A 13,586-nucleotide genomic window follows, 5' to 3' on the forward strand; every position below is an offset into this window, starting at 1 on the left:
TGACTTTGGATGAGTCCTAGCCTGGTCCCTTTGACTGAATGCACACTGACTGCTAGAGTGCAGCAAGTGTATTCCAGGAACACGTCTTAGATTAGTCTCATCCAAAAGGAATTCAGTTCGTGCTCCAAAACCTCTCCATAACAAACCTACGTACTGTAAGTGGGAAGTTCAGCACACTCAGTACTATGAGCACACCCTGAACTGACAAACTAACATAGTAATTCTGTTGCACCTTGCTGATCTGCAGGAACCAGTTTAGTTTAAGACTAACAGTGCAACTATCTGCCTCATATGGTCAAAACAGTTCTCTCTCCAAGATTACAACACCCAGGCAGGAAGTGCCAGAAAGAGGCTCACTCTGGAACAAGACAGTTGGTAGTCAGAACAAATAAGCACTTTAGGAGATATATATATATATATATTTTTTTTTAACCTCAAAAAATGCACAGAGATGAAAACTGACTTATGGTCACCACAGAAGCAAGAAGATCAAGACCTCTTAACAAAAATTTCTACCAAACAAAGAGAACTTAAATACTTATCACTCAATTGTGCTGCTCAGGATTAGTATGCTCACAGTAAGCACAAAGAAGCAAACAGCTACTCTAGCACCGCAATTTACAGACAGGTGAATTACTGTGTATTCACTCCCCAAGACTTTCAGAATAGATTATTTTCTTCTTCATAAAGGATTCTTTTTTAGAGGAACAGTTGGGAGATGAACAGAGAAAGAACTTCTAGTTTCAGAACCCTTCTGCTAGATGTTCTCATTCCTTCCTCGAGATGAAATTATAATGCTGAAGAAAATGGGACAGATACTAATTTGGTCTTGCTCCCACTGCTGGGTTCTACTCTGGAGATAAGTTATATATAAACAAATTTCACATGAACCACCTGAAAATTTCAATTGGAGTCCTAACTGAATATACCTCCTGACAAATTCAATTTTTCTCCTAATCTAATAAAATAAAAAGTTATTCCTAGAACTAACAAGCAGATGATGGTACTTCGGTCTGAAGCATCAACCATTTTTTTGCACAGAAAATATTTATTTCACTAAGCTCATGAAGAAAGACTGGCATTTACATCAGATACTTAATACACCAGAATGTCTTTGTAACAGAGGCAGTAGTTAACACAAGTGATGCCTTGAGACAAAAATGTTCTCAGTTTAAATACCTGCACCGATCATGGTGATTGGAGATTCAATATATATCCATTCATCAGTATATATACCAGAGTGAACAAAGATAAGTCCATCAAAATGAGCTTCCTGAACTCCACCAAGAGCATCCTCAATGGTATCATAATACTAGAAGAAAAGGGAGAAGTTCAGAGAGACATCCGTGCAGAGGTGCATAAATATTCTTAAGAATAACTGCTTAGAAACATACCAACATATTTTCTCTTCCTTTATATCTTGCAGGATTACTGTAGAAGTGTTCAGCAAAACCTGGCTTTACATGTGCTCCTTTGTACTGAAACAGGGAAAATAGGTTACGGTAAGTTGCAGACAGGTGGAGCTGAACGCACGGCCAGACATCTGAATGCTCAGATAAGGGATCTGTTTATCACTTAACAAGGTACTTGCTATTTTCAGTTAGTTTCAGGATCTAAGTATCATAGTTGACTTCCCACATCAGGCACTCAATTGTAAATGGCAGCACCAAAACCAAAGTCTGAATCTTAAGAGTGACCAGCTCTTAGACAGCCAGAGGCCTATGGAGGAACTGAAATGTGACAATAAACGCTGTGTACCTTATGTGCTCCACAAACAAGGCTGTTATTTCCATGCTTTGATTGTAGCTGCTTACCACAAAACAAACTGCATTTATACGGTGAAAAAAAATAATCTTGTACACCTTCACATCTGATTTAGTACTGCACCAAGATGCCAAGTTCTAGTTAATGAACTTCTGAAGTTTAAAAACAAATATACATCACATTGTATAACAGATCAATGTTGATATTTTATGTATTTCCCTCTTCTACAGTTTTCAAATATCACACCCAGACATTCCTACAGCGTTTTGATACTTCGGATTAGAGGTTCAATCACATGCCTTTAAAGTAATCTGCTTAGCTCCAACCATGTCAGCTGTAAATCACTATTTAAGCCCAAGTGATATCTTTCTTTTGCTAGAGGAAGAAGTGTATGAATCTCATAATCAGCACGCACACGTTTAGTATACCTGATTACAACATCTCTGAAATCAAGAAATAACTTCAGATATTCCCCTACTGCATAACAACACAGGAATCTCATCTCCTTAGTCTCACTATCTCACTTACTTTCAATTCCAAAACCCAAATCATTGCTGTATTGTCAGCTATGTTCCAGAAGTCGAGATTTTTTCTTTCATAAATCACCTTTAAATTGAAATATAAATTAATACTACTGTTACCAGTTGCTGAAAGCTTTCCTTCCAGGGATTCGGATGTTCATATTCTTCTGGATTAATCTGGTAAAATTTACCAGCTTCAGGATGCATCATTGGACGTGTGTACTCAAATACTTCCATATACAGTCTTTTCCTGAGTAGAAGTGTCAATCGCAGAAGAAAATTAATGTACCACACATTCCTCTTTCATTTTAATACACCACACTAAAACCATATATATTTCTTTCCCCAACAGCATTGGACATAGTTCATGACAACGAATTTGGAAAAGATCAGTACCAAACACTTCAACACTTTCCAAGCAATTTCTCTACTGGACTGACTTCTGAGGTTTTCTAAAATAACTTCTGATATGTTTCAGGATCCAAATGGTCACATACTCAACATGTAACTGAAATGTAGGGAGAGTTTCTTTTAAGCTACACTGCTTGTGAAATCAGTGTCTAATTGAGTATTAATTGCAGCAGTGCTTTAGCACTTAGGAAAGCTATCATAAAAACAACAAAACACTGCTAAGTGTGCCAACAATTCTTCACCTTACAAAAAAAAAAAAAAAAAAAAAAAAGACTGAAAAAGATGCATTCAAAGAGAACAAATGATTTACCATATCTCAAGCATGTCCATCATCGGACAGATTACACAAGCTTAAAAGAAAATAATGCTCCAGCTAAAAAACAACTGGATTGCTTTGTTTAGTGTCAGAATACAAATAGTTGCAGTGCCTGAGCTGAATGACATTAGGTCTAGCCTTACAGAATGCCACTGAATCTTAGAAAATGTAACTCAGCCAACAAAATGTCACCAAAATTCACCTGGACAAAACAAAACAGCACTTCTATGATGCCATACTCAAACTCTGTTATTAGTATTAATCTCTACCCCAAAATGAAGAACAAAACAAATCCCAGCATATGAAACACGCTACTTTTCCTTATTAAATAATGTTCATTTAGATCCCGTTAATCAATGTTCTCAATAACCCCAGGGTGAGTGAACTTATATGTCAGAAAACAACCACAGAATCCAAACGTTAAAACAAAAACAAGCAAGAAAAGAAAAAGAAAGCCAAACCAAACCCCAAAATACGTAACACCAGACCAACGTGCATTTGACATCCAGATATGCATTTCTTCTCAAGTCAAATACAAACCCCATGGAAATGTGAACATGGTTAAAGAGGGGAAGAACAGAAGGAGTGGCTGCTGAAGGAATAGCTCACTGCATTTTGAAGTCATTATTTAACTAGTATTTATACAACCAGAGAATCAGAAGTGTTACTGTTTAACACGCCTGATCAGAAATTCCTAAGTAACCAAATAAAGCTTGTGTAAACCAGAGATATTGAAATACAATTTGTTTAAACGCAACTAATTGCAGCTCCTAACCAATAGTTCATTTTCTCCGTTGTCCTGGCATCTCATGCAGCACAGCTTATATTTCTCAAGATAATGAGGAATAGCTATTCACTTACCACAAAATTGGATCATTAGCCAGCTCACTGAAGCGTTTACACACACAAGCTGCTCTGCAGAGATCCTGCTCCAGCAGGTAGGAGAAGATCTTTAGAACCACTTCATCTGGCAACTTTTCCTGAAGATACTGTTCTGCAGGTGCTGCTATTAAACAATGATTTATGTAAGGTTACTGACATACGTAAGCAGCCCAAATTCTGATACATCTGATACAACAAAATACATCGCCAACTCGCCATTTGCAAGATTCCAACTTAAAGTTCAAAAATCTCAAATTTTAAGTGCCCTTCATCAGAATTTGAAGATAAAACTAAGTAAATGGTTGACCCTGGTGTCAGGTAGAAGCTATAGATTGACAAAAAAACAGCTACTAAGTGTATTTCAGATACGTTGGCTCTTTACTATTAGCTTTGCTGTGGCTCAACTAACCCATACTATCCATGTAATAAAGATCCAGTACCAGAGTCAGCAGTTCAAACATTATGAAACAAAGGAATTTACCCAAAAGCAGTCAGTTTGAAGAAGATACAAATAAAACTTCCCCACTTCCACCCAATAAACACATTATGAAGAAATATGCCTGGGATGTAGGAAACTATCAAGCAGTAAATCCAATATATCCTTCTACTTACTCCTACTTATGTGTTTTCTCATAAAATTTAAAAAGAAAAATAAAAATGAAGCCAAATGAAGCACCAGTCTTGCCTGATGATGCATTTTTTGAGAAAGGTTTGAGAATATGGCATTCTTCTCATTGCTTTGCAGAGACATCAGTGCACTTGATACCCCTGCCGTTGTGCACATCACATACAACAGCTTATAGCAAAAAGGCCATCTGCAGTCTGCATTCTCATGAGGACCTTCCATGGCAGGTATCCTTGCAACAGGGTCGTTTTGTTTTTAGAGGTCATTTGTTTGGTTATTGCCTTTAAGATCTCTTCTCAGGCAGAACCATACAGAACAGCTTCCAACTTTTAGTGGATTTGTATGCAAGGCATTAAGAGCTTCTGCTGTATTCATAATGCAATTACACCCATGTAATGCTCCTTGCATTATTAATTTTTTCCTAGAACATCTAAACGAAGTGTGATTTTGACTATTACAGAGAAACGCTGAAGTGACCCTCAGACAGAAGATTACCAAATTTGAGGGAGTTAGATTTGGAAAAAGAGTTTTCAAATGAGGTCCCTCTCACATACACAAGATGGCAGAAACTCTGAAACACTGTTGACTCTGCAGTGACTTCCCCTAAACCTGTTCCTTGGGTGACATTCATACAACAGTGCAACAAGTGATTCACAAAAGCCAATTTCCCCTGCTGGTCTTTATAGTAACAAGAGAGGGGCAGAAGCTCTACATGCACTCCACTCCAAACAAAAATCAATGCTGTACAAAAGGAAAAAGTCTCACCATTCTCTCTCAAAATAAATTTTTAAATTGCTAGTATTGATCACGGAGAGAAGGAAGAACCACCAGAACTTCTTCCTCGTTCTTACCTGCCCCCCTCCACATTAACATTTTTCTGGACCGACTCTTCAGTGCAGCTTGTTAACAAGATACAGAACCACCAGCATGGGTGCAAGGAAGGAGACAGGAATGAATGTCCAAAAGTCAGGCAAGATGGTTCTTTCCAGTAGCAGTATTATTAATGCTATACACTTTATTATTATTTTTAATAATAAAAATCTTACAGGCTAAAGCCAGTAGATTACCAAAACTAATGCAGTGCAAGCAAGTAGTCTGGAAAGGTCTTATGTTCAAGATAGACTTGTAGAACCCAAGATATAGGGAACATGTGCCAACTCTTGAGGTGAGTACAGCCAGGAGTCACCCAAAAATGCTACCTGCACATTAAGTGCTGGTTTTTAAGAAGGTATTTTTCCACTGGAGTTGAAGTTTTTTGTGTATCAAACAGGCAACAGCAACTCATTCTACAGCCCTAATTACCCTTGAAATGCATCACAGGATTGCTTGGCATTGCTTCTGAATTCATCTTTTTCTGGTAGCATTCCAGTTAGATGTGGAGATACAGTCTTAAAAGCTAAAACGTAATGTTGTGAACGCAGGACAGTAAATATTCTCAGAGACCTCCCATGACCTGTCTTCTGCTTTTAACACACTAATGTTTGAGGCACGCAATATTATCTTCCTCCCTAGACAATTGGTTTCTTGATTAAACAGCCTGCAGAACTTCATCTTCCTTCATGTTTACATATAAGTTAAGACTTGACTAAGTTTGAATGGAAAGGGGAAGTTCACTTGTATAGTGTCTCCCATTGCTCAGAATTTCTTTCTGTCTCCTTCCTAGGCCACAACACAAGATTGAAAAAACTATACCTAAATGTGTTTCTGTAACTGGAAGAAATGGTAGCCAACTCTGACAGCACACAAAAAAATTTCTTCTTGAGGAAAAACCAACAACATCACATATTGCAATTTGCCTAGTAATTTCAACTGGAAGGCATTTAATTAGGCACTACTCACAAAATGGAGTGGTTTTTTTTACAAGCATTTGCTGTCCTCTTCCACCTTTACCTTACTTCCACCTTACTTCCTTCAGAAGTAAGACACTCAAGCTGCCTTTCTGCTCAGTCAGAGGCAAGGTGCAGGTATGCTCTTTTCAGCAGTTCACAAAAACAGATCTTTAAAACTACACTGCCCTACCTGGTGACTAAAGCAGAATTGTTAGTTTTCCAGCTGCCAGGAATAGCAGTACGTTATCTCATATGCTTGAAAAGCTTTCATACTTAACCTTCATTTTGTCAATATGAATAAAAGTAAATGTTAAAAAAGACAAAATTTAAGAGGCTCTTACCAACCCTGACCACTACTCTAACATGACAATTCAAATACTGATGACTATTAATCAAGAGCTAATATAGTAAAAAGTTAAAAATTAGAAACATAGCTGACTACGTCATTCTTTTTCCACAGGATGTGCTTGAATTCAAATTCTTTCTATTTTTCTATTTTTATTTTTACTTCTGTTGATACTACAGCATTACCAAGGTGGAGGGCAGGAAAAGTTGCCTGAAAGTGAATTAGCCTTTGTACAGACATGAAGATTGGATGGAAGGCTGGATGTTGTGTTGAGGGACATGGTTTAGTGGGAGCTATTGGGAATAGGTGAACGGTTGGACTGGGTGATCTTTTAGGTCTTTTCCAGCCTTAGTGATTCTGTGATTCTATGATTCTATGATTGCCATCCTGTGAATCTTGAGATGCAAATTATGTATTGTATGGATCCCAATTTTTGTCCATTTAATAGTGAGGACAGTGACTAACAGCTTTTGCTTTGAACACAGGCCGTTAGTAAACACATTTTCTTGCTAAGAAACAGATGTCAGAAAACAAGGCATACGTGATTTTGGATATCAATCTTTAGCAAAAGGAAAAAAATCCAAAAAGGCAGTAAGTTCTGTGAGCCATGGGCTATGGACTATGGCGTGAGAGGAAAAAAAGCCCTGTGCAATAATAAACAAAAAGGAAGAGAACAGAAGACAAGTGGTACTGAAGGTTGAAAGATCACAGCGGAAGCAGACATTTACAGCTCAGTTGATACAAGGAGACAGTCAGAACTGAATTTAAAATTTGCTTATGCGTCTGATGTAACAAACACGGCTCAATAATACTTTTTTCTTATCTAAACTTCTATTTTCTTCATTTTTTATTATTCTACTGAAAAGGGCTAAAGTGAAGTGGTTTGCACGTTTTCTATAACGTGTGACTTTCTCATCAAGATGACTATATTCATTAATCTTCCTGTCTCAGGATTGGAAGCCACTGTCCTTTAGCACCAGGACGATTTGGGCACAGAGTTGCAGAGAAAAGAAAAAAATTATGTCAAAACTTGAAATAATAAAAAAAAACAACTTTGGAACACTGTCAGGAAGAACACATTAAAATTTCGAAATAGCAACTATTTCAGAGCAGCAGTTGTTCTGAAATAAGGATGAAAATTAGGAATGGTCTTCTTCAGCTTCTGATTCTCATCCAGACGGACACACTTGAAAGCACTTCTCAGAGTCCATACAAGGAAGAATGGATCTCTGCCCAGGCATAACCCTGCATTACTAGACCCACACCTTCATTTCATCTACAGTTCTTAAGTAAACAGATATATGTTCCAAATGATAACATACCATTTCCACTCATGATATTCCAGAAAATCTCAAGCTTACTCAGTCACAATAGCTACCATTATCTATGCTAACAACAACAAAAAGGCAAGAAGAAAATACTGTAGCAATTAGCATTGGCACAAATTTAGAGTCCCATCTCAGAAAACTCAAAGGGAAAAAAGAGTAACCACCATCCATATTGTGAGAGATATTAATAGCAAATAGTTTGACAAGAACACTCCCTTGTCCAGCTGTGACTGGTTTCAATACTCTCAAAATCTCAAAAGTACAATTACAAAAAACAGTTTACAATTCCATGCTGGAGAAGCCTCCACAATTCCAGTACCTTGCCCAAATGAGCTCAGTAATGCAACAAAAGCAACATGCAGCAAACGTGTGGAAAATTCCCTTTTAAGTGTCATGTGTGGTGTGAGGATTTTATACAAAATTACCCACGTCAATAAAGTAAGGAGGTCAGTAAGAGCATAATGAAAAATGTATCAGAAGAGAACAACCTTGAAGGAAAATCACAAACTGTTGAGAGAAATTGAGCTTATGATAGTAAGTCTTTGCACCATGCTTTCAGTATCAGATTGGGAAATGAAACTGGAATTAAAATTACAAGCTGATGTTTGGTTTTGGTCATTTCAAGTACACAAACCTATGGTTAAATGATTCTTAAATAGTTTCAGAAATTCAAAGAGAGAATGACAGCATGTAGGAGGGGATGTAAAATGGAAGGTTTGAAATAAAAAACTGTACTAGGGACCAGATTCTAAAGTCAGACTAAAACCAAGGTTCCAAATCTCAAGGTCAGAACAAGCTTCTAGTTGTCCTTTACTGAAGTTTCTCAGTTGGAGAAAAGAGCAAAGAAATTGGGGAGGGGGGTGGGTATCAAAGATGTATTCTGCCCCTTAATCTTTGCACAGTTATTACCTGATAAATCCTGGGATTTTCCAGATACTCTGGCACGTTTAGCTCGGTGACCAAAGTTTTCAGTAGCTGAAGTGGAGGCACCCTTTAACAAAATAAATCAGAATTAATTTGGTCATCAGGTAAGTTACAGAAAACGCTGTCTATTCTGAGACAATTACTACTTCACAGTTGAAACCAAACCAAGTTACCTCCATACTGTTCTTTGTAGGGCAAGCTGTTCTTTTAGGTAGAAGAGTTTTTCTGCGAAGTTGGTATGGACTATTTTGTGCACCAGGACCTGATTCTTCTGCAACCATATCTGCAGGTACATCATCATCTGTCAATAAGAATAACAACAAAAGTTTGTAAGTTAGAATTGTAGGGTGTTTTTTATACCATAAAAACCACAGATTCTCAGATAAATGCACCCAGTCAGGCAAGGGTAGGGAAAGTGCTAAAGCACAGGGAATATTTGATGAAACGTAGTTTTATGAATGCTGCGTCCACATTAAGAAGCACATTAAAAGCAAAAATGAATTAACCTCTGTTCAACACACATACACAGCAGCTACACCACAAGTTGTTTTTTCTTTAAGAAAAGTGATTAAAATAGGGTTTCACTTTATTTGCACATGTTATTCACTATATTAATTTTATTACCCTATTAGCTCAAGCTTTTTACCTCTGTAAAACTATTGTAACAAGGACCACTGGAGCTCTGCTATTAAACAGAGGTTATTAAGAAAACCCTTAGAAAATATGGCATTTACTTCAAAACTCATGGCAGATTTTTCCAAAATATTTCAGGAATACTTCAGTACATAAATCTTTTGGTACAGTGGAATAAGAAGACAGAACATGAAGTAGCTTTAAAGAGGGGAGGAAACGCAGAAAGTGTGATACCATTTTAAGATATTCATTTACTACATTTGATTCCTATATGTAAAATTATATGTATTTTTAATTATGCAACATATCCAGCAAATAAAGGAACTGTTTATTGTTAGACATCCTACAACTAGGATTTCATAATGCAATTACAGTAATTTAACAAAGACCAACACAAAAGTCTTCAAGAAAATAAATAAATCAAAGCCTTGTTTTCTGCTAAAGTAAAAGCTGTATTTTCTGCAGACACATAACTGTAGGGGAAAAAAATCAGACTTATTTTTTGTTTTAATGCTTTTTCATTTTTGAACTGGATAAAACATGATGTACAAGTGATGGCCAGAAAAGCAATACTGTAGAATAAGCAGTCTTCTTGAATGTATTAGCATGAAAAGACAAAACTAAACAAAACCACCATAGCAAAAACACATATTCTGCATCCTTCAAGTATTAAGACAGTCCATGCTCATAACACAAAAAGTTCTAAAACTATTCTTTCTTTACATTTCCAGATAATAATCTCACGAGCTTTTTTTCCCCAAACATAAATTATAAGAGAATTGCATTTATGTAGGTTTATGCACCCTGTCATAGCCCAAGCTGCTATGCTAGTGACGCCTAACCAACAACAGTCTGAAGAAGTTATCTTAGTGCCTTCTTGTTCTTTTCCAACTCCACCTTTTTGCTTGCAGCAACATGAGATTGAGCACAGTGAGTGAAACCTTCAACATTTTTTAAAATAACAAAACTCCTAAGTTAAGCCAGATCAGCTTACTCACCCTCTGCCCCCCCAGTTACTTACTTGACAGACCCACTAGCACCGGAGGACTTCTCTGTCTCTGAAGGATGCTTATCCATTACACAGAGAAATACCAATGCATGACCTGCAGTGTATGTCCCCATGGCACGGCCAGCACAGCTCTGGCATCGCGCTCCCACTGGAGGCTGTTGATGCCTTACTAGGTGACTGACCGCACCCCCATGATTCAGCCATGGAATTTTACGTGTTTGTGACACCTCTGACAGAAATACTGTCGTCAAGCAAACCACAAGGCATCAGAAGCGGGAAGAGCAAGCCTACAAGAGAAGAGCTCCCAGTTTCCCTCTCACACAGCCATGGCAGGGAGCTGTGGCTCTGAAGCGGGCCTTGCAGCAGCCCTGAGCAAGGCTCCCTCGCAACCAAACTCTGGCACCAGAGCGTGCTCAAACACTGCACGCCTCTATATTCACACCCATATTTCCTTGTTTACAGTCGAATAGAGTAATTATTAATTCTGTTGCTGATCTCTGGTACTTAGGGATTTCGAGCATCTTAAGCCTCTTCTCATTTCACAGTGAACATGAGGCATGTCAGAACAGCAATATTTTTTTCTTGTTCTTCGTAGTAAATACAATAGTTCAAAACTGCCCCATAGAACACAGGAAAAATATAATAAGCAAAAGAAAAAAAAAATCAAAGCGCAGAGGTTTGATCTCTCCGTAGGCGATGAAAAGGGCAATGGGAAAACCCCAATTGGGCTCTTAAAAGAAAACCAGCAGAAGCTGCTGAGCATATAACATATTACCAGTGCAAAGAAGACGGAAGTCTGTGGGGGTAGCATGGAAGTAAAGGTCAGTTTGGCTGAAACACGGAGAGACTGGCTAAGCAGAAAGGAATCGTACTCATTTTTTTCACAGCAGATTTAGAAGGATGGCAAGAGTCCTGCTCCAAGATCGCCTTCCTAGCACAGATGACATTCAGAGATGCACTCATTCACTCACACTTCACAGCAGGCACTGGAAGAATTAAAATCTCCCTTCTTCTATCTGGCTGGCAAGGAGGGCACCTGAGGGAAGCGTGGATGTGAGCAGCAAGGCCCAGGAGCAGGGCAGGAGCACTGATGTTACCTCTCCCTAAAGGAGTAACATGACAACACTCATAATTTTGCCTGGAAACCTTCTGTGCTAAGCAAGCATTCTGAAAATTCTGCCCTAGAAACACTCACATAAACGTAGCCCTGTTTTAAGGAAAGAAAAAATGACACTCAATGCCTCCAAAACATTCTGAGAAAACCAACTGAAGTGCAACAGTACTGGCTACTGCATCTACTAACATAAATAAAAGGCATTATCAATATCTGCTGATGGTAGAAGCGTTTGCCTGATAAAAGCCATTAAACAAATTCAGGGGAGCATGTGTGTAATATTAATGCTCTCATACAACACCTGCTGAAATGAATCCCAGATGCTGTCAAAATTTTAAGTCAATACATTTGTGGCATAAGAGATTAAAAAAGCTGAGTCTGTTCTCAAACATTTACTTGCAATGCTTTATATGAGTTGTATTATGTAAGAAGATAGAAATATTTGAAATTATTGCTTTTCAAATTAAAGGGTCAAAACCTGTGCCCATAAAACACATAGGAAGATATGCTGCCAACCCGTTGAGATGATAGCCCTCACCACTTTTCACTGCCTAGAACCGCAATGCCTAAGAAAGGAAAAGTAAAGCTTAAGGGAATAGAAAAAGAAGAAAAAAATGCAAAAAAGGACAGAAATAAAGATAAACTAACTAGAGAACAGAACTACATGGCTGTAGTTCTGTATTTGCACTTAGAATAGTTACAAAAACATGAACATCTCAGTAACAAATTGTCAGCACTACAAAAAAAAAAAATAAGGAGAAACCACCACCATTTTTCTTTCAATAAAAACAGTCTGGGAGCGAGCTGTTAAATGGCTGTATGTTTCAGCAGCACAACAGGAACTCATCCCATGTGCTTGCAAACCCTCCCAAAGAAATGTCACATTCTTTTATGAGCAGATACAGTAGCAAGTAAGAAATGACTGCATATGTGTAAGGTACATTCTACTCCTTACCTGAGAGAAAAACAAAACAAAACAAAAACATCCATGGAACCTTTCCCACCAGTTCAGGGCAGCATTTAAGGCTTGGTTTATGTTATGCATTGCAGATCCATGTAGTCTGCAGTGTGGAGTGGAGACTGCAGAGGAAACCATGTTCATCCAGGAGATGTCTGAATATTTAACTCATCCTCAAATCCTCTGAATATTAACTCATCCTCAAAGAGAAAGCCACTAGCTGGGAATACCACAATATCAATAAAATACCACAATAACAATAAAAAAAATCTCAACTACTGAGGAAAACAAAGTGCAAAGACAGAACAGAATCATTCATTTAGAAAGAACCTACAGGGGTCATCGAGTCCAACTGCAAGAAGTAATTCATTGAAGCAAGACCTAACATCATAATGGCAAGAGCATTTTATGGTCTTCCGTGGCCAAGCTCTAGAAGATGTATGCGTTCTCCCCCCTTCATTTTATGTTTAATGGTAAAAGAAAACGTTGAACTAAGAAGTAAATGAGTCTGCAGCTACCAGTAGCCCTAAAACAAAGACTCTGATAAACACGGTGGTGTGTTTTAATTATCATTATCCAAATCCTGCAGTACTTTCCAAGCAGTATTCAAAGCAACTTTATGCACACAGATAAAACTATGGAGGTGGCATTTTTCTAAGGTTCTGATGGCACAGGTGAACAAGGACCTTAATCTCTGACAGGAGACAAGGCTGTTTGGAACTGGAAGCAAGAAAAAGATTCAGATATCTCCATTCTGAGTTGCAGGCACCAGTCTGTGGTGGTAACAAACCTAAGTCAAAGACTGCATGCTTTCAGAAGGACTCCGGAAAGGTCAGACTGAACATACAGAATAAAGTGATTCTGCCTTCTGGAAAGCCACAACTAGACAAAACAACCATTACTGACTGCTAGGATACTTTAAGCAT

The 13,586-nt window shown here is 38.0% G+C and overlaps 1 protein-coding gene across 2 annotated transcripts in view; it reads right to left on the reverse strand.

Annotated features, from left to right (window-relative positions):
- Positions 1–13,586, reverse strand: part of FBXO11 (F-box protein 11) — a 65,072-nt gene that overhangs the window by 23,355 nt on the left and 28,131 nt on the right. Inside the window, exons 2-7 of one of the 2 annotated variants that reach the window (XM_042862244.1) lie at positions 9,120–9,247; positions 8,932–9,013; positions 3,874–4,015; positions 2,406–2,535; positions 1,395–1,478; positions 1,180–1,312 (exon numbers count right to left, since the gene is read on the reverse strand). In XM_042862244.1, the coding sequence (XP_042718178.1) occupies positions 1,180–1,312; positions 1,395–1,478; positions 2,406–2,535; positions 3,874–4,015; positions 8,932–9,013; positions 9,120–9,247 (699 nt within the window). Of the gene's footprint in view, positions 1–1,179; positions 1,313–1,394; positions 1,479–2,405; positions 2,536–3,873; positions 4,019–8,931; positions 9,014–9,119; positions 9,248–13,586 lie in introns of both variants that reach the window. The other variant, XM_042862243.1, reaches the window with a different exon arrangement.

Source organism: Lagopus leucura, unplaced genomic scaffold (assembly GCF_019238085.1).
Source record: "Lagopus leucura isolate 7727_CA_CO unplaced genomic scaffold, USGS_WTPT01 Super-Scaffold_73, whole genome shotgun sequence".
NCBI lineage: Eukaryota > Metazoa > Chordata > Aves > Galliformes > Phasianidae > Lagopus > Lagopus leucura.